The sequence below is a fragment of the Coregonus lavaretus genome (assembly GCF_964263955.1).
Source record: "Coregonus lavaretus genome assembly, chromosome: 14".
NCBI classification, from domain to species: domain Eukaryota; kingdom Metazoa; phylum Chordata; class Actinopteri; order Salmoniformes; family Salmonidae; genus Coregonus; species Coregonus lavaretus.
This window is the reverse complement of record NC_140001.1, coordinates 36,056,248-36,083,195: the sequence shown is the minus strand read 5'-3', so window position 1 is coordinate 36,083,195 and position 26,948 is coordinate 36,056,248. Positions and strand designations below refer to the sequence as shown.

Below are 26,948 nucleotides of genomic sequence, written 5' to 3'. Positions count from 1 at the left end.
CCGCAAACTTTAGACCATGCGTAAGCTCAGTTTTGAGTGGGTGAGGTATTGCAAAAGGGGAATATATGATGACACTCTTATTCATAACAAAATAACTGGTAGCTAAATATAATAACAAGATGCAATCATTTGCCGGTAGTGAGAAGAGTGAAAATCTATTCATTTTATCTTTGCATTCTAAAATAATTAGAAATAGGCATCTATTTCTTGTTATTTATTTCATTTCCAAGATCATTGCAGAATAAATTCCTCACCTTTTCTGACCGTGATGGTTTCATATTGGCAAAATAGCCTGTAGGCCTTCAACAAATTAGGATAGGCTAACATTCGTCCCAACTCTAATTTTATTGGGCCCACTTCACATTAGTAAATAGATAAGCTATTTCAAGTATTTTGCTCCATGCAATCCGATCCGAAGTGCAGTTTAACGGTAGAACAGATGGTTTACCTTTTCCATTGATGTTTGTAGGCTACGTCTGAATACTGTAATGTCAAATTTCTCGAGTAGACAATATTGAGTTCATGAACATAATACAAATGTCATAACCATTGCAGAATAAATTCCTCACCTTTTCTGGCCATGATGAGTTCATATTCCCCAAGTAGCCATACAACAACCATGCACATCTTTAATTGAATTGTGCCTATTAGATAGGCTATTATAATTTCAAGTTTTTGCTCTATGCATCCGAAAGGGAGCACAGGTTTAAAACATTCAGTAGAATTTAACAGGTGAATAGAAAATGTACCTTTTGCATGGAAGTGCTTAGGCTACCACTGTAAGTATTCACTGAGTGTACAACACATTATGAACACCTTCCTAATATTGAGTTGCACCCCCACCCCCCCTTTTGCCCTCAGAACAGCCTCAATTCGACGGGGCATAGACTCTACAAGTTGTCAAAAGTGTTCCACAGGGATGCTGGCCCATGTTGACTCCAATGTTTCCCACAGTTGTGTCAAGTTGGCTGGATGTCATTTGGATGGTGGACCATTATTGATACACACGAGAAACTGTTGAGTTTGAAAAAAAATTACTTATTTCAAAAAATTCTAAAGAATAAATACGCCCCACTTTTCCGTTATTTATTCTTTAGAATTTTTTTGAAATAAGGTATTTTTTTGCAAGGCACTGTACATACATAGTTTCATCGTTACCAAGTACAATAATTGTAATTGAAACAAGTCGTTTGCTAATACATGACACCTGTCTAATCCTGCTAAAACAGAAGAGCATTTGGGAAATATGTTTATAAATGTTTATTAATCCAGTGTGTCTGTGTTTGTGTGTTTTTAATTCCAGGTCTGAAACGTAGCTATACCTGTGAAGTCTGCAGTGTCACACTCAACTCTGTGGCACAGTACCATGCACATCTGCAGGGCTCAAAGCACCAAAACAAGTGAGTTTTCTACTCTGTGTACTGCAGCTAAACAGACAATTTCACACTGTGTGTTCTTGTCTGATGGTAAGTGGCCAGCAATGTAAATGGGACTGTGTTTGGTTTAGGAATACATGTTATGACATTGAAAATCAATTGGCACTTTCAAGGAGGCTTTTTACATTCTGCATCAGCCATAGATAGAATAGATAGAATGTATGCAGCTATATATGAATATTAGCGAGAGGGGGAGAGGGAGTCCCTCTGCTGGCTTCAGGCATCTTTGGATCTTTTTCCACTTAAGTTCAGTCTTATTGAAAGCAATTCGTTTTTGAGTAGGAAAAATTAGTCTAATTGAGCCATTTTTTCACTTCTTTCACATTGCTGCTGCTAAGTGGTGGCCGTGCTGCAGTGCCTGCAGGAGTGGCACCCAGATTCAACAAGCGCTTGTTGTACTGTAGACACAACAAACACCCACAGCCCAGGCTAGCTCCATCAGGCTGTGATCATCAGAGAGAATAAACAACTAGCGCTAATAACAACTAAAATGCACACACACGCACACACACACACACACACACACACACACACATACACACACACATACACACACAAACAACCATCTAACTCAGACAACTAGTGCTTATACACAACCAACACACATAACTAACACCAAGGGTGTTTCTCAATGCTACCGTGCTCCGAGCACGCAAATTGGAGCATGGGAGGGTCGGAGTATTAGTCCAAATCAAAGTATGCGAAACGGAGCACGGAGGGCACTTCTCGAATGAGTTCTCTGTTTGTACATATTTTGAAGCATGCATCGATGCAAGCTTCAATGAAAAGTATGCAAAGAAATATGACGCAACCACGTAAGAAATGACGAAACATGTCTTGAAATCAATGGCGGCCATTATTTGAGCTGAAGCGAGAGAAAATACACTCCGACTTCAGAATGAAATGTTGCCTATTCACATCTCATATGTTGCCTGACTACAATATTTTATCTTGATATGTACATTTTTGCATGGTTACCTGCCTACAATACCCACTGTAGTGTGCATAGGTCGCAAGCCCATAGTAAGTCAATAGAGCTAACAGGCTAGCTACTACTGTTAGCTAGCCAGATAGCCACAAAGAATTGTTAGCTAGCTACCCACGAAGAATTGACATCTACCTTGGATAACATTGGTTTTAGTTCATTTCTGCCTGTTGTACTATTTGGTTAGCTACATTATTACAATTCACATATACAGTTGAAGTCGGAAGTTCACATACACTTAGGTTGGAGTCAATAAAACTAGTTTTTCAACCACTCCACAAATATATTGTTAAAAAACAATAGTTTTGGCAAGTCGGTTAGGACATCTACTTAGTGCATGACACAAGTCATTTTTCCAACAATTGTTTACAGACAGATTATTTCACTTATAATTCACTGTATCACAATTCCAGTGGGTCAGAAGTTTACATACACTAAGTTGACTGTGCCTTTAAACAGCTTGAAAAATTCCAGAAAAATTATGTCATGGCTTTAGAAGCTTCTGATAGGCTAATTGACATCATTTGAGTCAATTGGAGGTGTACCTGTGGATGTATTTCAAGGCCTACCTTCAAACTCAGTGCCTCTTTGCTTGACATCATGGGAAAATCAAAAGAAATCAGCCAAGACCCCAGAAAAAATGTGTAGACCTCCACAAGTCTGGTTCATCCTTGGGAGCAATTTCCAAACACATGAAGGTACCACGTTCATCTGTACAAACAATAGTACGCAAGTATAAACACCATGGGACCACGCAGCCGTCATACCGCTCAGGAAGGAGACGCGTTCTGTCTCCTATAGATGAACGTACTTTGGTGCAAAAAGTGCAAATCAATCCCAGAACAACAGCAAAGGACATTGTGAAGATGCTAGAGGAAACAGGTACAAAAGTATCTATATCCACAGTAAAACGAGTCCTATATCGACATAACCTGAAAGGCCGCTCAGCAAGGAAGAAGCCACTGCTCCAAAACCGCCATAAAAAAGCCAGACTACGGTTTGCAACTGCATATGGGAACAAAGATCGTACTTTTTGGAGAAATGTCCTCTGGTCTGATGAAACAAAAATAGAACTGTTTGGCCATAATGACCATCGTTATGTTTGGAGGAAAAAGGGGTCTGCTTGCAAGCCGAAGACCACCATCCCAACCGTGAAGCACGGGGGTGGCAGCATCATGCTGTGGGGGTGCTTTGCTGCAGGAGGGACTGGTACACTTCACAAAATAGATGGCATCATGAGGAAGGAATAGAATGTGGATATATTGAAGCAGCATCTCAAGACATCAGTCAGGAAGTTAAAGCTTGGTTGCAAATGGGTCTTCCAAATGGACAATGACCCCAAGCATACTTCCAAAGTTGTGGCAGAATGGCTTAAGGACAACAAAGTCAAGGTATTGGAGTGGCCATCACAAAGCCCTGACCTCAATCCTATAGAACATTTGTGGGCAGAACTGAAAAGGCGTGTGTGAGCAAGGAGGCCTACAAACCTGACTCAGTTATACCAGCTCTGTCAGGAGGAATGGGCCAAAATTCACCCAACTTATTGTGGGAAGCTTGTGGAAGGCTACCCGAAACGTTTGACCCAAGTTAAACAATTTAAAGGCAATGCTACCAAATACAAATTGAGTGTATGTAAACTTCTGACCCACTGGGAATGTGATGAAATAAATAAAAGCTGAAATAAATCATTCTCTCTACTATTATTCTGACATTTCACATTCTTAAAATAATGTGGGATCCTAACTGACCTAAGACAGGGAATTTTCATTAATTTGCATTAAAGAACATAATTGTTTAAGGAAAACTGTGGTAAATAAAAAAGTATACCAGTTTCATTTAAGGACCAAAGGATTGACAGCCGTGCCATATAGATTGCAAAATAGTTGGGAAGAGATTTTTGACGTACCGATCCCATGGCATAGTGTTTATGAACTGATACGCAAAACGACACCGGATTCAAAACTTAGAATCTTTCAATTGAAATTATTATATACAATTCTTGCTACCAATAGAATGTTATTTATTTGGGGGATACAATCTTCCCAGCTCTGCAGATTTTGCTGCGAAGAGACAGAATCATTAGATCATTTGTTTTGGTACTGTCCATTTGTAGCTTGTTTTTGGACACAGGTCCAGGAATGGCTAAAGGATTGCAATATTTACCTGGAGCTAACCTTGCAGATAGCATTACTGGGTGATCTGAAAAGTAATAGTCAATCGATCAATAATATAATAATACTTTTAGCAAAAATGTTTATTTTCAATTCACAATCTGTAGAAACAATGAGAATAGAAAGGTTCAGAACTTTTGTAAAACATCACAAAATATATGGCAAATAGAAATCCTATATGGATGGTGTTGTCACGACTGTCTGTGAGATGCGGTAAACGAAGTCAGGTGCAGGACACAGAACTCTCGGATACGTACTTTTAATACGAAAAGGATCCCAAAGGACACAGAAAATAACTCCACGCAGGGAGGAAATAACCCGCTCACAAAATAGACAACCGTGAAGGGGAAAACAATCACACACAAAGTACAGATGAGAGACAGGGGTAATTATAAGGGAAACAATTAACATAATGACGAACAGGTGTAAACAATACAGACAAAACTAAACAAACACCGATAACATCGAACGGCAGTAGCTAGTACTCCGGGGACGACGAACGCCGAAGCCTGCCCGAGCAAGGAGGAGGAGCAGCCTCGGCAGAATCCGTGACAGTACCCCCCCCCTTGACGCGCGTCTCCAGCCGTGCGCCGACCCTGGCCTCGGGGACGGCCAGGAGGACGCGGAGCAGGGCAAGTTGGGTGACTCCGGTGGAACTCTGTCAACAGAGAGGAATCTAGGATGTCCCTCCTAGGGACCCAGCACCGTTCCTCCGGACCGTACCCCTCCCACTCCACGAGATACTGCAGACCCCCCATCCGACGCCTCGAATCCACGATGGAACGGACTGAGTACGCCGGAGCCCCTTCGATGTCTAGTGGGGGCGGAGGGGCCTCTCGTACCTCATTCTCCTGGAGTGGACCAGTGTTACGGATACAGGTATCCTGTGTCCTGTGTTTTTCTCTCCTTCTGCCCTAATCACAGGTGTCCTGTATGTTCCTGATTGGTGGTCGTTGAGGTGTCTGCTGATTGCAAAGGTGGACCAATCAGTGAACATTCCTCTGCATTTCACCACCTGTTGCTGGGTTTTCAATCACACATCCCATTATATAAAAACCAGTCACTTGTGTTTGTTGTGAGAGAGAGAGAATATTTCCGTATGTGAGTATGGACACTGTGGTGTCCTGTTTTTGTTTACTCACTAAGTTGCTGGTTACTCTGGTTGGTAATTTTGTTAGACCACTGTTTTGTATGTGAGTAATGGATACTGTGATGTCCTGTGTATAGAGTACTCATTAATTTGCTGGTTACTCTGTTTGGTAACTATTGTGTGTTTCTGGGAAAAGGGGAGTTTGAGCTAGCTGCCCTTGGGCATACATTTCCCGTAGAAAGAACTGTTTATAAACACTAGTTAGATCTGAGCGGACCACCCACTGTATTTTTGTATGGTAGCAGTAGCCTAGCGGTTCTTGAGGCAGGCAAGATCAGTTTAGGGGGGTTTTACACTATTGTTTCATTTCTTGGGTCCTGCTCAGCCCTTTTTCCCAAACCGTTACCGTGTGTTCAGAAATAAACCATTTGTGTTTGACGGTAGTTCATGGTTGTTGTGTCATATTTGTTCTCACTGTTCCATGCCACACTTATAATTTACATGAATTATGTTACGGGTCTCATGTCCATCACCCTAGACGTTCAAAGCCACGGGGTTCGTAACATAAAGTGGCCTTACCGGCCTGAGGAGAGACATATGGAACGAGGGGTTAATGCGATAATTAACAGGCAGCTGTAACCTATAACATACCTCGTTCAATCTCCTCAGGACTTTAAATGGCCCCACAAACCACCGGCCCAGCTTCCGGCAGGGCAGGTGAAGGGGCAGGTTTCTGGTCGAGAGCCAGACCCGATCTCCCGGTGCATAAACCGGACCCTCACTGCGGTGGCGATCGGCGCTCGCCTTTTGCCGTCTGATGGCCCACTGCAGGTGGACGTGCGCAGCGTTCCATGTCTCCTCCGAGCGCCGAAACCATTCATCCACCGCAGGAGCCTCGATCTGGCTCTGATGCCAGGGTGCCAGAACCTGCTGATAGCCCAACACACACTGGAAAGGAGTGAGATTAGTGTAGGAGTGGCGGAGTGACTTTTGGGCTCTGCCTAGGGAATATACCCCGACCACTCCTCCTGCCGGTCCTGGCAGTAGGACCTCAGAAACCCACCCACATCTTGGTTTACTCTCTCCACCTGCCCATTACTCTCAGGGTGAAAACCCGAGGTAAGGCTGATCGAGACCCCCAAACGTTCCATAAACGCCCTCCACACTCTAGAGGTGAACTGGGGACCCCGATCAGACACTATATCCTCAGGCACCCCGTAGTGCCGGAAAACGTGAGTAAACAGGGCTTCGGCCGTTTGTAGTGCTGTAGGAAGACCTGGCATAGGGATGAGACGGCAGGCCTTAGAAAACCGATCCACAACGACCAAGATCGTGGTATTCCCCTGGGAGGGGGGAAGGTCCGTGACAAAATCCACCGACAGGTGAGATCACGGCCGTTGTGGAACGGGGAGAGGTTGTAACTTCCCCCTGGGCAGGTGTCTAGGCGCCTTACACTGGGCGCACACCGAGCAGGAAGAAATGTAAACTCTCACGTCCTTAGCTAAGATGGGCCACCAGTACTTCCCGCTAAGACAGTGCACCGTCCGACCAATACCAGGATGACCAGAGGAGGGTGACGTGTGAGCCCAATAAATCAGTCGGTCACGGACCTCGAGCGGCACGTACCTCCGTCCCTCTGGACACTCTGGGGGAGAAGGGTCGGTACGTAACGCCCGCTCGATTTCCGTGTCGACCTCCCACACCACCGGTGCCACGAGACAAGACTCCGGTAGTATGGGAGTGGGCTCAATGGACCTCTCCTCTGTGTCATATCGTCGGGACAGGGCGTCTGCCTTAACGTTCTGTGACCCGGGGATATACGTGATCTTAAAGACAAACTGGGCCAGAAACATGGCCCACCTAGCCTGACGAGGGTTCAGTCTCTTCGCTGCCCGGATGTACTCCAGGTTACGATGGTCAGTCAGAATGAGAAAAGGGTGGTTAGCCCCCTCAAGCCAATGTCTCCACACCTTCAGGGCCTGGACCACAGCTAGCAGCTCCCTGTCCCCCACGTCATAATTGCGCTCCGCCGGACTGAGCTTCTTAGAATAGAAAGCACAGGGGCGGAGTTTTGGAGGCGTGCCCGAGCGCTGAGACAGTATAGCACCGATCCCCGCCTCGGACGCATCCACCTCGACTTGGAACGCCAAAGAGGGATCCGGATGTGCCAGCACCGGAGCTGAGGTGAACAGGTCCTTCAAATGACTAAACGCCCTGTCCGCCTCAGCCGACCACTGCAAACGCACTGGGCCCCCCTTTAGCAGGGAGGTTATCCTGTCCAAAACCCCGGATAAACCTCCGGTAGTAATTGGCAAAACCCAAAAACCGCTGCACCTCCTTTACTGTAGTTGGAGTCTGCCAATTACGCACGGCTGAAACGCGGTCAATCTCCATCTCCACCCCTGACGCAGACAACCGGTGTCCCAGGAAGGAGATGGACTCCTGGAAAAACAGACATTTCTCTGCCTTCACATACAGATCATGCTCCAACAGTCTACCCAGCACCCGACGTACCAGGGACACATGCTCGGTACGTGTAGCGGAGTATATCAGAATGTCATCAATATACACCACTACCCCCTGTCCATGCAAATCCCTGAAAATCTCGTCTACAAATGATTGGAAGACTGAAGGAGCATTCATTAGACCGTATGGCATGACGAGGTACTCATAGTGACCCGAGGTGGTACTGAAGGCTGTTTTCCTCTCATCTCCCTCCCGAATGCGCACCAGGTTGTAAGCGCTCCTGAGATCCAATTTTGTAATGACTCTGTCATACTAGCAATCAGAGGGAGAGGATAGCTGTATTTTAATAGTGATCTGATTGAGACCATGGTAATCAATACACGGGCGTAAACCCCCATCCTTCTTCTTCACAAAAAAGAAACTTGAGGATGCAGGAGAAGTGGAAGGCCGTATGTATCCCTGTCTCAAGGATTCGGCGACGTATGTCTCCATAGCAGCCGTCTCCTCCTGAGACAGAGGATACACATGGCTGCGAGGGAGCGCCGCGCCAACCTGGAGGTCTATCGCACAATCCCCCTGTCGATGAGGTGGTAATTGAGTCGCCTTCTTCTTACAGAAGGCGCTTGCCAAATCGGCATACTCAGGAGGAATGTGCATTGTGGGCATTTGGTTCGGACTCTCCACCGTCGTTGCCCCTACGGAAACACCTACACACTGCCCCACACACTGATCAGACCATCCCTTGAGAGCCCTCTGTTGCCATGAAATGTTGGGGTCATGAGATATTAACCAGGGAAGTCCCAACACCACTGGAAACGCAGGAGAGTCAATTAAATACAACTGTATAGTCTCCTCATGACCCTTCTGCGTTTTCATCTTCAGTGGCGCTGTGACCTCCCTAATCAATCCCGACCCCAAAGGCCGGCTATCTAGGGCATGGTTAGGGAAGGGCACATCGACTGGTAATAAAGGGATCCCTAACTCATATGAGAAATGGCGATCGATAAAATTCCCAGCTGCGCCTGAATCGACTAGCGCCTTATGCTGGGAGTAAGAAGAAACTTCTGGAAACATCACTTGGATACACATATGAACAGCAGAGAGCTCTGGGTGAGTTGGGACCTTACTCACCGGGAATGACTCATCAGTGCGCTGCCTGCTGCCTCGAATCCGAGGAGACCCTCCCCAGCACCGAACCGCTGTGTGTCCTCGGCGGCCACAGTTGGTGCAGGGGACAGCCTCCTTCCTGGCCTCCCTACTACCAGCACCCCCGAGCTCCATAGGGCTCGGCTCGGAGGTGCTGGGGGATGGAATGGACGGCCCCAGCGCTGGACGTCCGCGGGTAGCCAACAGGGTATCCAAGCGAATCGACATGTCCACTAGCTGATCGAAGCTTAGGTTGGTGTCTCTGCAGGCCAGCTCTCGACGAACGTCCCAAAGACACTGGACTCCGGATGTGAGACGATAGGAGTAGCCGATGGTGGTGGTATCGTTGGAGGAGGTGTGGGCAAACCTCCTCTCTCCCATCGTCCCAAAGTGTTCATAACGTTATCCATAGCGGCACCAAGATTTTGGAGCATCGCTGCCTGTTGTAGGACGCGCTCCTCGAGTGATCCAGTCGGTGCCGTCGCTCCTGCTGACTCCATGGTAAGGTGTGTGATTCTGTCACGACTGTCTGTGAGATGCGGTAAACGAAGTCAGGCGCAGGACACAGAACTCTCGGATAAGTACTTTTAATACGAAAAGGATCCAAAAGGACACAGAAAATAACTCCATGCAGGGAGGAAATAACCCGCTCACAAAATAGACAACCGTGAAAGGGAAAACAATCACACACAAAGTACAGATGAGAGACTGGGGTAATTATAAGGGAAACAATTAACATAATGACGAACAGGTGTAAACAATACAGACAAAACTAAACAAACACCGATAACATCGAACGGCAGTAGCTAGTACTCCGGGGACGACGAACGCCGAAGCCTGCCCGAGCAAGGAGGAGGAGCAGCCTCGGCAGAATCCGTGACAGGTGTTAAGAGATAGATGGGTGGTGTTGAATGGAGTTGAAGGTGTCACGATCGTTAACGGATGAGACGGACCAAGGCGCAGCGTGATAAGCGTGCATATTTATTAACGTACTGAACACGAACAAAACAACAAACAAACGATACGTGAAGTCCAAGGTAGACTAATAACATACTTATACGGAACAAGATCCCACACCGACTGGTGCCAAACGGCTGCCTAAGTATGGTACCCAATCAGAGACAACGAGCTACAGCTGCCTCTGATTGGGAACCACCCTGGCCAACATAGATCTACACGATCTAGACACTAACATAGAAAACTTAACATAACAAGGAATATACACACCCTGACTCTACAAATAAACGTCCCCTGAGTCAGGGCATGACAGAAGGATGGGACTAATAACAACTAACAACAAATAATAACAAGATAACTAATAATGTAAGTATACTGTGTCCATAATAAGTATATAGGTTGTAGGTTGGGAGCTTTTGTGAAAGAGCACAGTTAGAAAGATATGGCATATAGAAGCAAACCGGATGGACATCATGAAAATGATCGGAGAGGTTGAGAGTAGAAGAAGTTCAGGAGAAAAAACAAACAAAATTTAATTATTGTAATATTGACTGTGTCCATAAAATATAGATAGTAAGTATAAGCTGGAAGTAGAGGCCTAAGCATTGTTGTTCACTAGTTTACTCTAAGTAGGGAAAGGGTGGCGGGGTTGGAAAGTAATAAAGGGGAATATATATATTTTTAAAGGATATGTATATATTTAACATTTTAGTCATTTAGCAGACGCTCTTATCCAGAGCGACTTACAGTTAGTGAATAATTTTTTTTTTATCATACTGGCCCCCCGTGGGAAACGAACCCACAACCCTGGCATTGCAAACGCCATGCTCTATCAACTGAGCTACATCCCTGCCGGCCATTCCCTCCCCTACCCTGGACGACGCTGGGCCAATTGTGCGCCGCCCATGAGTCTCCTGGTCGTGGCCGGCTGCGACAGAGCCTGGATTCAAACCAGGATCTCTAGTGGCACAGTTAGCACTGCGATGCAGTGCCTTAGACCACTGCGCCACTCAGGAGTACAACATGGGGGATTGGAAGTGATGCAGACAATTACATTGATGGAAGTTACAATCTATCTGCAATATTAAGCTGATCTACCCCCTTAAAAATATATATATACAGTGGGGGAAAAAAGTATTTAGTCAGCCACCAATTCTGCAAGTTCTCCCACTTAAAAAGATGAGAGAGGCCTGTAATTTTCATCATAGGTACATGTCAACTATGACAGACAAAATGAGAAAAAAAAATCCAGAAAATCACATTGTAGGATTTTTAATGAATTTATTTGCAAATTATGGTGGAAAATAAGTATTTGGTCAATAACAAAAGTTTCTCAATACTTTGTAATATACCCTTTGTTGGCAATGACACAGGTCAAACGTTTTCTGTAAGTCTTCACAAGGTTTTCACACACTGTTGCTGGTATTTTGGCCCATTCCTCCATGCAGATCTCCTCTAGAGCAGTGATGTTTTGGGGCTGTCGCTGGGCAACACAGACTTTCAACTCCCTCCAAAGATTTTCTATGGGGTTGAGATCTGGAGACTGGCTAGGCCACTCCAGGACCTTGAAATGCTTCTTACGAAGCCACTCCTTCATTGCCCGGGCGGTGTGTTTGGGATCATTGTAATGCTGAAAGACCCAGCCACGTTTCATCTTCAATGCCCTTGCTGATGGAAGGAGGTTTTCACTCAAAATCTCACGATACATGGCCCCATTCATTCTTTCCTTTACACGGATCAGTCGTCCTAGTCCCTTTGCAGAAAAACAGCCCCAAAGCATGATGTTTCCACCCCCATGCTTCACAGTAGGTATGGTGTTCTTTGGATGCAACTCAGCATTCTTTGTCCTCCAAACACGACGAGTTGAGTTTTTACCAAAAAGTTCTATTTTGGTTTCATCTGACCATATGACATTCTCCCAATCCTCTTCTGGATCATCCAAATGCACTCTAGCAAACTTCAGACGGGCCTGGACATGTACTGGCTTAAGCAGGGGGACACGTCTGGCACTGCAGGATTTGAGTCCCTGGCGGCGTGGTGTGTTACTGATGGTAGGCTTTGTTACTTTGGTCCCAGCTCTCTGCAGGTCATTCACTAGGTCCCCCCGTGTGGTTCTTGGATTTTTGCTCACCGTTCTTGTGATCATTTTGACCCCACGGGGTGAGATCTTGCGTGGAGCCCCAGATCGAGGGAGATTATCAGTGGTCTTGTATGTCTTCCATTTCCTAATAATTGCTCCCACAGTTGATTTCTTCAAACCAAGCTGCTTACCTATTGCAGATTCAGTCTTCCCAGCCTGGTGCAGGTCTACAATTTTGTTTCTGGTGTCCTTTGACAGCTCTTTGGTCTTGGCCATAGTGGAGTTTGGAGTGTGACTGTTTGAGGTTGTGGACAGGTGTCTTTTATGCTGATAACAAGTTCAAACAGGTGCCATTAATACAGGTAACGAGTGGAGGACAGAGGAGCCTCTTAAAGAAGAAGTTACAGGTCTGTGAGAGCCAGAAATTTTGCTTGTTTGTAGGTGACCAAATACTTATTTTCCACCATAATTTGCAAATAAATTCATTAAAAATCCTACAATGTGATTTTCTGGATTTTTTTTCCTCAATTTGTCTGTCATAGTTGACGTGTACCTATGATGAAAATTACAGGCCTCTCTCACCTTTTTAAGTGGGAGAACTTGCACAATTGGTGGCTGACTAAATACTTTTTTTCCCCACTGTATATATATATATATATATACTGGGAATTTGTACTAGGATTAAATGTCAGGAATTGTGAAAAACAGAGTTTAAATGTATTTGGCTAAGGTGTATGTAAACTTCCGACTTCAACTGTAGCTAGCTGATAGTCATGAAGTAAAAAGTTTGCTTTGTGTATATCTTGTTTCGTCTATTGTTGCCATTGTCCTGGCTGGAAGAAGGTTCAGTGAATAGGGAGATGCAGCGTGAGGTAATACGGTCGGGGGAGGGCAAGTGCTTCTCAAATGTAATGTTTTATGCGTTCTCCACACTCTCGTCCTCACAAGAACGTACTCAAGAGAACGTCCTCTGAGAATGCACTTGGAGCATGAGAGTGTTGAGCACGGTAGTATGCATATTGAGAAACACCCCAAGTCTTCTAACTCAAGCAGGCCATGCTGAAACACAACCAACATCTGTTTTTCAGAGTTAAACACACAGTTTATGTCCTGAAACAGTAGTAGGTAGGTAGTTAGGTAGGTCAGAAGATGGGCTGGTTGTGGGCCCGTAGGTGTGAATTGATGAGCTTTCTGTGGTGCGTGTCCTGGAATTAATTCCCCCTGTTGGCCCCTCTGCCCGCACACGTCCACACTCCTCAGGGATGCAGACATCAGGAGACGTGACATGCCGTTTAACAACCCTGCACTTTAGTCATGCTTCACCACACTGCCTCATTGGAGCTAGCTAGTGGCTTTCCACACAGGCAGATCCAACCACCCACCCCCAGCAGCCCAGAGCAACCTCTTTCCTCTCTTTCTCTCTCTCTCTCTCTCTCTCTCTCCTCTCTCTCTCTCTCTCTCTCTCTCTCTCTCTCTCTCTCTCTCTCTCTCTCTCTCTCTCTCTCTCTCTCTCTCTCTCTCTCTCTCTCTCTCTCTCTCTTTCCCTCTCTCTCTTTCCCTCTCTCTCTTTCCCTCTCTCTCTCTCTCTCTCTCTCTCTCTCTCTCTCTCTTTCCCTCTCTCTCTCTCTCTCTCTCTCTCTCTCTTTCCCTCTCTCTCTCTTTCCCTCTCTCTCTTTCCTCTCTCTCTCTCTCTCTCTCTCTCTCGCTCTCTCTCTCCAGACTTCAACACCCTCCAGTCAGCCCGGGTGGCTTCACACTGCCAACAGTGTGATGGGTGTATTTAGGTCATTGCTTTATGCCAGTTTACCCAGATAGAATAACGACATATCTCCTTAGAAATCTCTCTCTCTCTCTCTCTCTCTCTCTCTCTCTCTCTCTCTCTCTCTCTCTCTCTCTCTCTCTCTCTCTCTCTCTCTCTCTCTCTCTCTCTCTCTCTCTCTCTCTCTCTCTCTCTGTGCCCAGAGGGCAGAGATGTTATTGTTGTGTATCTCTTGTGTCCTACATCATAGCTCGACAAAAAAAAAGTTAATATGAAAGCAGTGGTGCATTTGATGATTTTGATGGTATAGTTACTTAATTGTCCTTTGATGGTATGACTTTACAGAGAAGGGAGTACAGTAAACGCTCTCATCAACAGTTGTACAGTCATTTATCTAAATACCATTTCCATTTATTTGTTCTCCATCTTCTTTTTAAATTTGTTTTCAGCACTTTTATTTCCATGACTGATCAAAACTTGTTTTGTTATGGCTCTCTCTTGTCCCTCTGCAGCAGACATGTGTTGAGCAATATTTTTGGAACATCGAATCGCAACAAAATCACAAAATCGAATCACAATACATATCATATCGACACCTACTGTAAGTATCGTGATAATATGGTATCGTGAGGTTCCCGCAATTCCTAGTGAATTGCATGAAGTCGGGTCAGGTCAGATTGGGTAAGGTTAGGTTACGTACAGTGAGGGAAAAAAGTATTTGATCCCCTGCTGATTTTGTACGTTTGCCCACTGACAAAGAAATGATCAGTCTATTTAATGGTAGGTTTATTTGAACAGTGAGAGACAGAATAACAAAACAAAAAATCCAGAAAAACGCATGTCAAAAATGTTATAAATTGATTTGCATTTTAATGAGGGAAATAAGTATTTGACCCCTCTGCAAAACATGACTTAGTACTTGGTGGCAAAACCCTTGTTGGCAATCACAGAGGTCAGACGTTTCTTGTAGTTGGCCACCAGGTTTGCACACATCTCAGGAGGGATTTTGTCCCACTCCTCTTTGCAGATCTTCTCCAAGTCATTAAGGTTTCGAGGCTTACGTTTGACAAATCGAACCTTCAGCTCCCTCCACAGATTTTCTATGGGATTAAGGTCTGGAGACTGGCTAGGCCACTCCAGGACCTTAATGTGCTTCTTCTTGAGCCACTCCTTTGCCTTGGCCGTGTGTTTTGGATCATTGTCATGCTGGAATACCCATCCACGACCCATTTTCAATGCCCTGGCTGAGGGAAGGAGGTTCTCACCCAAGATTTGACGGTAAATGGCCCCGTCCATCGTCCCTTTGATGCAGTGAAGTTGTCCTGTCCCCTTAGGAGAAAAACACCCCCAAAGCATAATGTTTCCACCTCCATGTTTGACGGTGGGGATGGTGTTCTTGGGGTCATAGGCAGCATTCCTCCTCCTCCAAACACGGCGAGTTGAGTTGATGCCAAAGAGCTCCATTTTGGTCTCATCTGACACAACACTTTCACCCAGTTCTCCTCTGAATCATTCAGATGTTCATTGGCAAACTTCAGACGGGCATGTATATGTGCTTTCTTGAGCAGGGGGACCTTGCGGGCGCTGCAGAATTTCAGTCCTTCACGGCGTAGTGTGTTACCAATTGTTTTCTTGGTGACTATGGTCCCAGCTGCCTTGAGATCATTGACAAGATCCTCCTGTGTAGTTCTGGGCTGATTCCTCACCGTTCTCATGATCATTGCAACTCCACGAGGTGAGATCTTGCATGGATCCCCAGGCCGAAGGAGATTGACAGTTCTTTTGTGTTTCTTCCATTTGCGAATAATCGCACCAACTGTTGTCACCTTCTCACCAAGCTGCTTGGCGATGGTCTTGTAGCCCATTCCAGCCTTGTGTAGGTCTACAATCTTGTCCCTGACATCCTTGGAGAGCTCTTTGGTCTTGGCCATGGTGGAAAGTTTGGAATCTGATTGATTGATTGCTTCTGTGGACAGGTGTCTTTTATACAGGTAACAAGCTGAGATTAGGAGCACTCCCTTTAAGAGTGTGCTCCTAATCTCAGTGTCACGCTCGTTGATTGAAGGATCGGACCAAGGTGCAGCGTGGTAGGTGAACATATTAATTTATTAAATGAACACCGACAAAACAACAAAATACAAACGAACGTAAAGTTCTGTAGGCTACACAGCACCTATACAAAAACATGATCCCACAAACTAAGGTGGGAAAAAGGCTGCCTAAGTATGATCCCCAATCAGAGACAACGATAGACAGCTGCCTCTGATTGGGAACCATACCTGGCCAACAAAGAAATAGAAAAACTAGAATGCCACCCAAATCACACCCTGACCTAACCAAATAGAGAATAAAAAGGATCTCTAAGGTCAGGGCGTGACACTCAGCTCGTTACTTGTATAAAAGACACCTGGGAGCCAGAAATCTTTCTGATTGAGAGGGGGTCAAATACTTATTTCCCTCATTAAAATTCAAATCAATTTATAAAATTTTTGACATGCGTTTTTCAGGATGTTTTTGTTGTTATTCTGTCTCTCACTGTTCAAATACACCTACCATTAAAATTATAGACTGATCATTTCTTTGTCAGTGGGCAAACGTACAAAATTAGCAGGGGATCAAATACTTTTTTCCCTCACTGTAAGGGTCATATTGACCTCCCCACTCTCATCACAGATTGATACCAGCAAGCAAAGATGACTGAACTCAGCGTAGCTGACTTGAACCAAGTCCAAGAACTTCAGTGAGGATATTCCATTTTGGCTGAAGCCATGACCCATTCACGATGTGCTTACTCATGAGATGTGTGATCAATACTAGACTAACAAGCCTGCTACAACAGGACAACAGCCCCTGCTGGCATCCAAAGCGGAAAGTATGCCACAAATTCCTTCCTTTGATTCACTAACTCAATTTGGCTGTCTGACATGTTTCTCTTTTCTCTGTCCAAGTATTTCCTCAGTTGTCCTGCGCTTCATTTGAGCCAAGCAGCAGCACTGTACCTGGTTGTCCCAAATGGCACCCTATTCCCTAGTGCACTACTTTTTACCAGATCCCTATGGGCCCTAGTCAAAAGTATTGCACCATATAAGGAATTGGGTGCCATATGGGAAGCAGACATCCTGTGTGGAAGAAGTAGTTTATTCACATAATCTGTCCTTCCTTGTGATTGCATAAGAAGGAGTATTTTAGTCTGGTCCGGTCTGCTGAGACAGAAAAAACCTACTGACAGCCTGGTTGTATGAGCTGACTGATGTCCCCTCTCCTCCCCAGACCAGCCAGGGTATGGCTGACTACAGTACATGTGGCTGTTGGCTGGCTGGTCAGTGTGAACTAAGGGGAAACTGTGAAGGAACCCATTTGACCTCTAGTACAGGACAGGAGAAGAGGAGGAGGAGGCACTGCAGCTCTCTCTTTCTCTTTTCTATCACTGGAGCCCAAGTTCCATGGGACAGTACAGTAACCGCTCTCATACTTACACATGACTTAAGTTTATTGTTACATTTCCTGCTAAGTAAGATACAGGCCTCTTTGACGATGACCCACCATTAACATTGTTCCAACCTAGACCATGTGGAGACAAGCTGTAAACAGGCTTTTATGTGTTGCTGTGTTCACCGTCACAACAATATCAACATATGAATGTCATTATAGATTGTGGGCACAGGAGGCTGCTTAGTGGAGGACGGCTCATAATAATGACTGGAATGGAGTGAATGGAATGGTATCAAACACATGGAAACCATGTGTTTGATGTGTTTGATACCATTCCATTGATTCCGTTCCAACCATTACTATGAGCCCGTCCTCCCCAATTAAGGTGCCACCAGCCGCCTGTGATTGTGGGAGCTGTGTAGCTGTTTCTTAGGGCCACAGTCAGAGCCTGTAGTTGTGGGTTAACAGAGCCTGAAATGGTCTTTGCTATGTAATGTTATCATCCACCACCAGAGATAGAGGCACAGAGGAGCCAGTCTGGGAAACGCGAGTCCGGAACACAACATGGCGGTGGGAGCGTTACGAGGCGAGGCGGGGGGACGTTGTGGGAGCGAGACCCGACCCTCAGCTCCTGTGCTCCTTCGCTGCTCCACTATCAATAGGTCATGTCAAGCAGACGGCCTCATTACCATGCCATCACCGATTCCATGGCACATAATCCATCAACGCCCAACCATCCCCATTCCCCGCTGCTCACTTGCACTCTTCCCCGTTCTCTCCCCCATCTCTCTCCACCGTCCATCGTCTCTCCCCCCCCTCCACCCCCCCCCCCCCCCCCCCCACACACTCACATACTAATGGTATGCAGAAAGGCATTAGCCGCTGCGCTCTCTCACACCTAGTAGTGAGTCTGGGGAGGGTGGGAGGATGAGTCTGGCAGTTTGAACTTTGGCGCAGTGATTTGTTATTGCTGCTCTCGTTTCCCGTGCGGACTCAACCGACCATCCACAGAAAGAAAGAAAGCTGATTAATATATGATGTGATGGAGGCTCACCTCTCAGGTTTGACACACCAGCCATTCCAACATGTGGCACCAGTCGGACAATTATGTGAAGTAAAACAATTATTCAGCCTAACGATAATCCATAAATCTAGCTTTATAGGTGCATCCCAAATGGCACCTGACTCCCTATGTAGTACACTACTTTTGACCAGGGCCCGCAGGGCTCTTGTCAAAAGTAGTGCACTATATAGGGAATAGGGTGCCCTTTGGGACTTACCCTACTGTATATCTCTGAGATTCAAGACAATTGGTTTTCCTGCTACTGTAGCCGTGGCAGCCATGCTCACTGCATGGTGTTTTTACAATGGGAATTCAGATTGTGGAAATAATGACGTTTCAATAATTCATGAGATATACCTCCTTTTAGATTGAGGTTGAAATATTATTAACCTTTTTTTGTTTTCATTGGGGATTTCATCCTGTGCTTGTAATGTCATGCATAAAACAGACTAGATTAGACTTTTGCGGCCATAGTTCCATTTGATCTATGTAGATGTCTTTGAGATGATTATTGACACAGTATAGCACACTCACTGGGTGTAGATTTTATGCTGGGGTTGGTATTTCACTGAAGCAACTGTATGTTTGCGTGACAGGGGAAAGGGCTTTACTGTGTGTAGTCTTTGTGTCCTCTGCTATGCACCGTGACCATAAAACCTAATTCATTCAACAGCTCAAATCCAGCCGTTAAAACTGTCAGACAAAGGCAGCTTGATTTATTTATTCTGTTTATCCTGGTGCCTTGTGCTGAGCCGGGGACATGAAACAGAATGGAACAGTATGAGAGTGGCAGTGTTTGGGTTTCCTCTCCCACCTGCTTCTCCCTAGTCACACATACTGATACTGCTGCCTTCTCTCTCTCTCTTTCCCCATTTCCCTTGTCCCCCATGGTCACAAAGATAGAGGTGGTGGGTAGGTAGGTATGCTTTTATCCAGCCCCCCTAGCACACTTGCTACTCAGCGTACTCACACACCCCACACTCCCCTGGAGACAGGCCACCCTGTCTGACATCTCTTTGAATTCTACCTCTCCTCCATTCCTCCTCTTTCTTTACACTGTGACAACCAATTTACCACCAATATCATGTCCCACTTCTCTCCACACAAACACAATCATCACTGTTTTGTCGTTTCTGATCCTCTGTTCCCAAAGGAAACCTTTATTCCCTTTTCTTAGAAAATAAATAGGATTCATTCACGCCCAAGAACAGTGTAAAAAGAAAATGCTTAAAAAAAAATTGTATATCACAAGTCAAACAATAGAGGTCTTGTATTCTCTTTGGCAGAATATTAGCTTTTTTTCCTAAATCCGATCTATGACGGGAAAAGTTGCTTTCGCTGAGAACAAACATACTAATATTTGTCTTCTTTATAGTCTCAGCTTGGCATTATTAACATCAGTCAAGTCATTCTCAATATAAAGGTAATGCCACACAGACAAATAGAAGTATATGTTGTGTGAAATGTAGTAGTGTATGTTTGTACATGAAAGGTCACATTTTTTCTCTAGGAAACTTCAATTTCACTCTGGTGCTTTGACCGTTCCATCCCCTTCTATTGATGGGGCGACATGAAAATACAGTATCATAGACTGATGGATCAAGAGGCACCCTTGATGGATTGAGAGGCACCCTTATTCTGTCTCTCTCTCTACCCCCTCTCTTACTGCCGACCCCGACCCCTTCTCCCTCTCTCTCTCTCTCTCTACTCCCTCGCTCTCTCCTGTATGACAGTCAGTCAGTAGAGGATTGCCCAGAGAGGAACACGTCCCCATGAGACACAATGCTGCGTGCCACAAATCCCTGAACACTTAGAGAGTCACATTGTCAGACTGAGACCTGCTCCTCAAATCCTTCACGCACATAACCCCATTCAAAAGAGGTATAGCAGCAGCACATGCATACATACAGTGCCTTCAGAAAGTATTCATACCCCTTGACGTATTCCACATTTTGTTGTGTTACAGCCTGAATTCAAAATGGATTAAGTTAATATTTTTTTCTCACCCATCTACACACAATACCCCATAATGACAAATTGTTTTTAGAAATGTATTGAAAATGAAATACAGAAATATCTCATTTACATAACAATTCACATCCCTGAGTCAATACTTTGTAGAAGCACCTTTGGCGGCGATTAAAGCTTTGAGTCGTTTTGGGTATACACCTGTATCAGCTTTGCACATCTGGATTTCCTTGCAGATTTTCTCAAGCTCTGTTAAGTTAGATGGGGAGCGGCGGTGAACAGCAATCTTCAAGTCTTTCCACAGATTTTCAATGGGATTCAAATCTGGGCTTTGGCTAGGCCACTTAAGGACTTTCACATTCTTGTTCTGAATCCATTCCAGCGTTACTTTGGCTGTATGCTTGGGGTCATTGTCCTGTTGGAACGTAAGTATTTGCCCCTTTCTAAGTTCATTTGCACTCTGAAGCAGGTTCTCATCAATTATTTGCCTGTATTTGGCTCCATTCATTGTTCCCTCTATTCTTACCAGTCTCCCAGTCCTTGCCGCTGAAAAGCATCCCCATAGCATGATGCTGCCACCACCATGCTTCACGGTAGGGATGGTGTTAGATGGGTAATGAGCTGTGCCAGTTTTTTTCTCCAGACATAGGTTTCAATGTTTGTCTCATCAAACCACAGAATATTTTGCCTTATGCTCTCAGAGTCGTTCAGGTGCCTTTCTGAAAACTCCAGGCCCAGTCTGGGTAGTTCCATATTTCTTCAATTTCCCAATGATGGAGACAACTGTGTTCTTGGAAACTTTAAACAATTGGTTTATACCCTTCCCCAGATATATGGTTCATCACAATCTCTGAGATCTACGGACAGTTCCTTGGACTTCATGGTATAGTTTCTGCTCTGCCATGCACTGTCAACTGTGGGTCCTTATATAGACAGGTGTGTTTCTTTATAAATCATGTCCAAACAATTGAATTGGCCACAGGTGGACTCCAATCAAGTTGTAGTGACATCTCAAGCATGATCAATGGAAATTGGATGCACCTGAGCTCAATTTGGAGTGTCATAGCAAAGGGGTGTGAATACTTATCTAAATGAGATATTTCTGTATTTAATTTTCAATAAATTTGCTAACATTTCTAAAAACACGTTTTAACTTTGTCGTTACAGGGTATTGTGTGTAGATGACACAATTTGTATTTTTAATGCAGGCTGTAACACAACAACAGGTGGAATGAGTGAAGGGGTATGAATACTTTCTGAAGGCACTGTGTAAGCTTGCATGTGTCTTCAAAGCAGAAACGCTCCTTAATCGGGCTTGACATGCCATCTCATTAAAATGCAACAGCATTTCAGTCTGTTCAAAGGTTTATAGGCTAGGATTATGAATCTGCTGGTTACAGGCATCAGGTATCATTGCAGCAATATTTTTAGACTGACAGTGCAACTGCAGTGTAGTTGCAGCACTGATAAAATAGGGTGGGAGAAAATGTGAGCAGTTGGCTATTTGTTTGGACCGGGGCAGACAACAGACCCTGTCTCAATGGCAGCATAAACGACCATATGGACAGTCCTGGAGAGAGCACTTTACCAACATAAATGTGGCAACTGTATCGAGCTGCTGCTTAGCGGCTGCAGAAATGCCTGGAGGGGTGGCAGAGACAATTGATGGCCGTCTGAGAATGAGGCTGCTGGCTGCTTCCAGCACTGGAAAGTAGAGTAGTGACTTTGGGCTTGTTTTTTATGAAGGTGTTGGAATGCTAAAATATTGACCGACTACAATGCATTGTGTGCCAGAGCAGAAAACAGCTTGAGCGCCAGTGGGAAGAGGAGGAGGAGGGGGGGGGTTATTTCCGAGCCCATCTTTCTCCAGTGATCATCCCCTGTGTGATGGCTTCATGATTTATAATCATGCTCACTGGGGGCTCCGCTGAGGCCCTCTCGCTTGGCACCGCCCGGCATTGGTGAGATACACCGATTAGAAGCTCAGTGGAGGGAGGTTTAGAAACCGCTTTACAGCTCTGTAAAAGTTAGGTATCAACGAGCAGGCGGGGGCAACTTGAGGGCAAACCATCAAACAGGAGAGATTGAAGCACAAAGCATGAAAGAGGCAAAGCCACCGAGACATTCAACAGTCCAAACGGCGGCCACTCGACTCTTATGATTCAGCCTCCTTTCCTCATTGACTTCCTAATTAATGTACACTGGGAAGGAGATAGCTAGGGGCACAGTATTGCTGCAGAATAGACACATGGTCTATTCCAAATGAGATGGGTCTGTACCAGCTCACCTGCTAATCCAAGCGGACATTCTTTCTCTCAACGCTTTACCATAAATAGACCAGAGGGGAAACATGACCAGGAACACATTAAGAACCTGTGTGTGATGTCCTATGCAGACATCTTATGGGTCTACCATCTAAAAGATAGGATATGGAATATTTATTTTACAGCATTTAGTATGTTAACTTGCCAGTGTACTGTGCAAATCTGGAGGACTGCTGCAGTTTTGTAGACTGAAATTGTCTTGGACAGGCAAATTGTTCTTATATAGCAACAAAACCAGGAGTATCATAAGCTGCAACATAGTAAGAAGAAGGGAGGCATTTTATCACAGAGGGGGAATTAACTTCAAAGGGACTGAGAATGTCCATGTGAAATACAGGCATGAAGATTAATAATGCATGGTTAATGCCTCCACCAGAGTAATGTGCTGACAGAATTTGTCACACACTATATGAATACATAAGTTGTACGTACATCATCACGCGGTTAAGGTCACTGCACTCAGATGGTGTGGTTTCTGTTTGCCATTGCACCAAGCGAAACTATGTAACTTGCACTCGCTTCACAGTAAATTAATTATGAGGCAGTTTGCCTTGAGAGGGAAAATAGGGGAGGCTTGATATTGCTGCTGGAAAATGTAACTTTCCTGTCTCTGACTGACTTGAAGGATGTGGTAGTGGAGAGGGGGTTAAGGAGAGGGTAGGGTGGGGGAAGAGGGTGAAGGAGACGGTAGGGTGAGGGGAGAGAGAATGGAGGGCTGGAAGCTGTGCAGACAGTCTCAAAACGGTTCTAAAAGCTTTTCCTGCTGTCAGTTTTGGGAGGATGCGTCTTTAAAAGCTGTCATTTTGATGGAGAGGACAGCAGTCAGCAGCAGCTGCATCAGCAGGAGGCTAAGACACACTGTGTTTTTTGGAGGGCGGCAGGTGACTCTATAGTAGGTGTTGCCACTAACAACATAGGACCCTTTTCAGACTCATCACAGAGTGGCCTTTCTTGGCTGAGCTTCTGTCAACGACTTACAGACATTTTGAAAATCATGCTGTGCTCGAGAGGAAATTATCAAATCAGCTGAAATAGATGTTTAATCTAAAATGTGAGAATGGTCTGTGGTCCTCTGTAGCTCAATTGGTAGAGCATGGCGCTTGTAACGCCAGGGTAGTGCGTTCGATCCCCGGGACCACCCATACGTAAAAATGTATGCACACATGACTGTAAGTCGCTTTGGATAAAAGCGTCTGCTAAATGGCATATTATTATTATAAGATTTTCACCTGCGGGGACTATATAGTTTGACATTGAGACTTGGTTGGATTGTGTTCTCTTGATTTACTCAGCTGGCTACTGTTTACCTCTATCTCTGCAACCCCTCTGGTTTAAATGCATGCTATCAGTAGGCTATCAGTTGTCTCATTATTGTACTCTGTAATTATGTAGTTAATTAGACCAATTGAACTATGCTCCTCAGACCTTTGGAACAAGATAATGTGTGTTATACCAGTCAGTGTTAAACCACCTGTGATCAGATTACAATAATACTGAGTCCAAAGCAGGGAGAAACTATAATGTCTGAACATTGGTTGAAAAAGAAATACATACCTGCATGGTGTTTGATGCACACATTGTTTATTGAGTGCAAGGTTGGTTTTATACCAAAAACTAACACATTTAACTCTCTTGATGTGTGCACACTGCATTTGAACTGAACAGTAAATTCACATTTCTCATGTGACATCATTTAGCCTACAAAATCACAGCTGCATGTTTTCACTTAGGAATTATGAAAACTGATCCTGAATATGTTGTAGTTAGTCAGGTGTTATAGTGATGTAAAATAGGTGGATGAGCCGCATTCATACGAGTGAAAGGCTCTGTCGATCAAGAAAGCCCCTCTAATGAAAACAAAATGCTAAATACGCCTGGCTTTTGAGTAGAATAAATTCCGATCTGCTGGCGTGCTCAGAATGTGTTCATTTTCCTCTGTTTGATGGAACTGCTTGCTGTCTCCAAAGAGAGACCTTTCAATGTTGTTTTATTTCTCACCTTAGCACAGTGAATGCTGCATTAATCTTACTCATCCTTTTCAATCCCCCACCTCCCCTCTGCTTGTATTATTGTGTGTGTGTGTGTGTGTGTGTGTGTGTGTGTGTGTGTGTGTGTGTGTGTGTGTGTGTGTGTGTGTGTGTGTGCGTGCCTGTGTCTACATTGCGTGCATGCCGGTGTTTGTGTACATGCACTTGTGTGTGTGCAGATGTGTGTGCGTGCTTCTTTGTGTGCGTGTGTGGACTAAGGCCTATGCAGGTCTGATACATTAGCCTTTTATGGTGGAATTATTCAGAACTAATGTGACTGGATGGGGCCTGCTCTACTGCTGCTGCTCTAGCCACGTCCTCTAGAGAATCGCTCAGCAGTCAACATAGAAACCCCTAAATGCAAGTCAGGGAATCGATTCATTGAACAAATAATGCTTGCACATTAACTACAGTCTAACTTACAGTGCAAGAGCCAATGAGGGTTAAGAAAACTGTTTTAGAAACTGCTTTAGTAATCTATTGCCTCAGAATAAGCAATGGGTTACACTTACGTTATGTTAGTAAATAGCCATGTTTTGGCACACTCGCAGCCATTCTGCAACACACACAATCCTCATTTTTTTCTGCTGTAAGACTATCTATAGCACGTCCAACTATTAGACGTGAATTGGTTGTCATGTTTTGAGAACAGTCATCCCTGTATTAAGTGAGGGGCCCGTCAGTATAATTTATCCAAGACCGGGAGAGAAGTCTCCGACAGTGATTTTGTGATGATAAACCATTAGATAATGCCTTCAATCGATGTGGCGATGTCCTGGACATGCTATAAAACCTGGCTTTCCGCATTAGATGTTGGCCACTCTAAGTGTCATAATCGAGCTCCGGGTGCTTTGTTGAGCACATGACAAACGAGAGCATAAAGTCAAGCGGTACGTGAAGTATAGGAGACAGAGATGAGAAAGCGTACCGAGGAGGGTTTTATATTCAGTCCAGAGAACACAAGGCTGTTTAGACCTCGTTATACTTTAACTGCCCTTTTCTGCTGGTTGTAGATGGTCACCTTATTGTTGATACTTTATTACTGATCTTATCAGGATCATTTCATCTTCACCGCTGGTTTATTTGATTGGTTGAGATATATTTGACTTTTGACCTTTGCATAACAATAACATCTCTCTCCCTCCTCTCTCTCTCTCCCTCCCCCTCTCTTTCTCTCCCCTCTCTCTATCCCCCCTCTATCTCTCTTTCACTCTCTCTTCCTATCTCGCTCTCTCTCTCTTTCTTTCTCTTGCAGCCTGAAGAATCAGATATGTGTCCAGTGAATCTTGAAGAACGAAACAAACCATTTGATTGATGTCAGACAAGCTGTGTTCAGCTTGCCCCAATGTTTCTGCCTCTGCCCTGCTTTCTCTCTCTACCACACGCACATACACACACAGACACACTCTCTATCTCTGTCTCTCTCCGTTGCCCTGCTAGCGTACAGTAGGAGAACATGTTTTTATGCTTCAGCTCCACAGCATCTGTCTCACCTGTCAACTTAAAGCTTCTGCAGAACTCTTGTCATTTTGGCCATGTGATCATCAACATTCCACAGATTCTGCATTCCACACCAACAGATTCTCAGTACTTTTAAAGACAATGGTCGAAGAGCATAAAAGTGGATCTGGCAAAGCGACAGTCCCCTCAATGCATGATGAAATGAACGACCTGCAACTTCATGCTAACTATGCTTTTGCTTTAGTTGTAAGTGGTTAGAGAGAGGAAGACTCTCAATGGTATTAAAGTAATAAAGGGTTTTTAGTAATTTATTTACCTGAAATATAATATGTATAAGAGAACTGATATATAAGTAATGTATTGTTTTTGATCTTCTCTATGAGTAATTTATTCTATTTTTTTAATGTATTCTGCCCTTAGACAGTTTTTTCCTTTAGAATAATGTATAATAATATAATAATGGTATAATGTTTGGGTCTATGCTATATATTCCCATCCAATCTTACAGTAACATAATATCCCTGGTGGACAAGTTGGCAATAATAATGACAGTTTGAACAATGTCATTGAACATAATGGCATG

General features: G+C 44.6%; 1 protein-coding gene across 1 annotated transcript in view; it reads left to right on the top strand.

Annotated features, from left to right (window-relative positions):
* Window positions 1–26,642, top strand: part of LOC311141976 (zinc finger matrin-type protein 4-like) — a gene marked incomplete at its 5' end in the record, with an annotated part of 135,801 nt that extends 109,159 nt beyond the window's left edge. Inside the window, 2 exons of the mRNA XM_084177513.1 lie at window positions 1,304–1,400; window positions 26,160–26,642. Of these exons, the coding sequence (XP_084033639.1) occupies window positions 1,304–1,400; window positions 26,160–26,187 (125 nt within the window). The 3' untranslated portion in view covers window positions 26,188–26,642. The remainder of the gene's footprint in view (window positions 1–1,303; window positions 1,401–26,159) is intronic.
* Window positions 26,643–26,948: the final 306 nt, after the last annotated feature.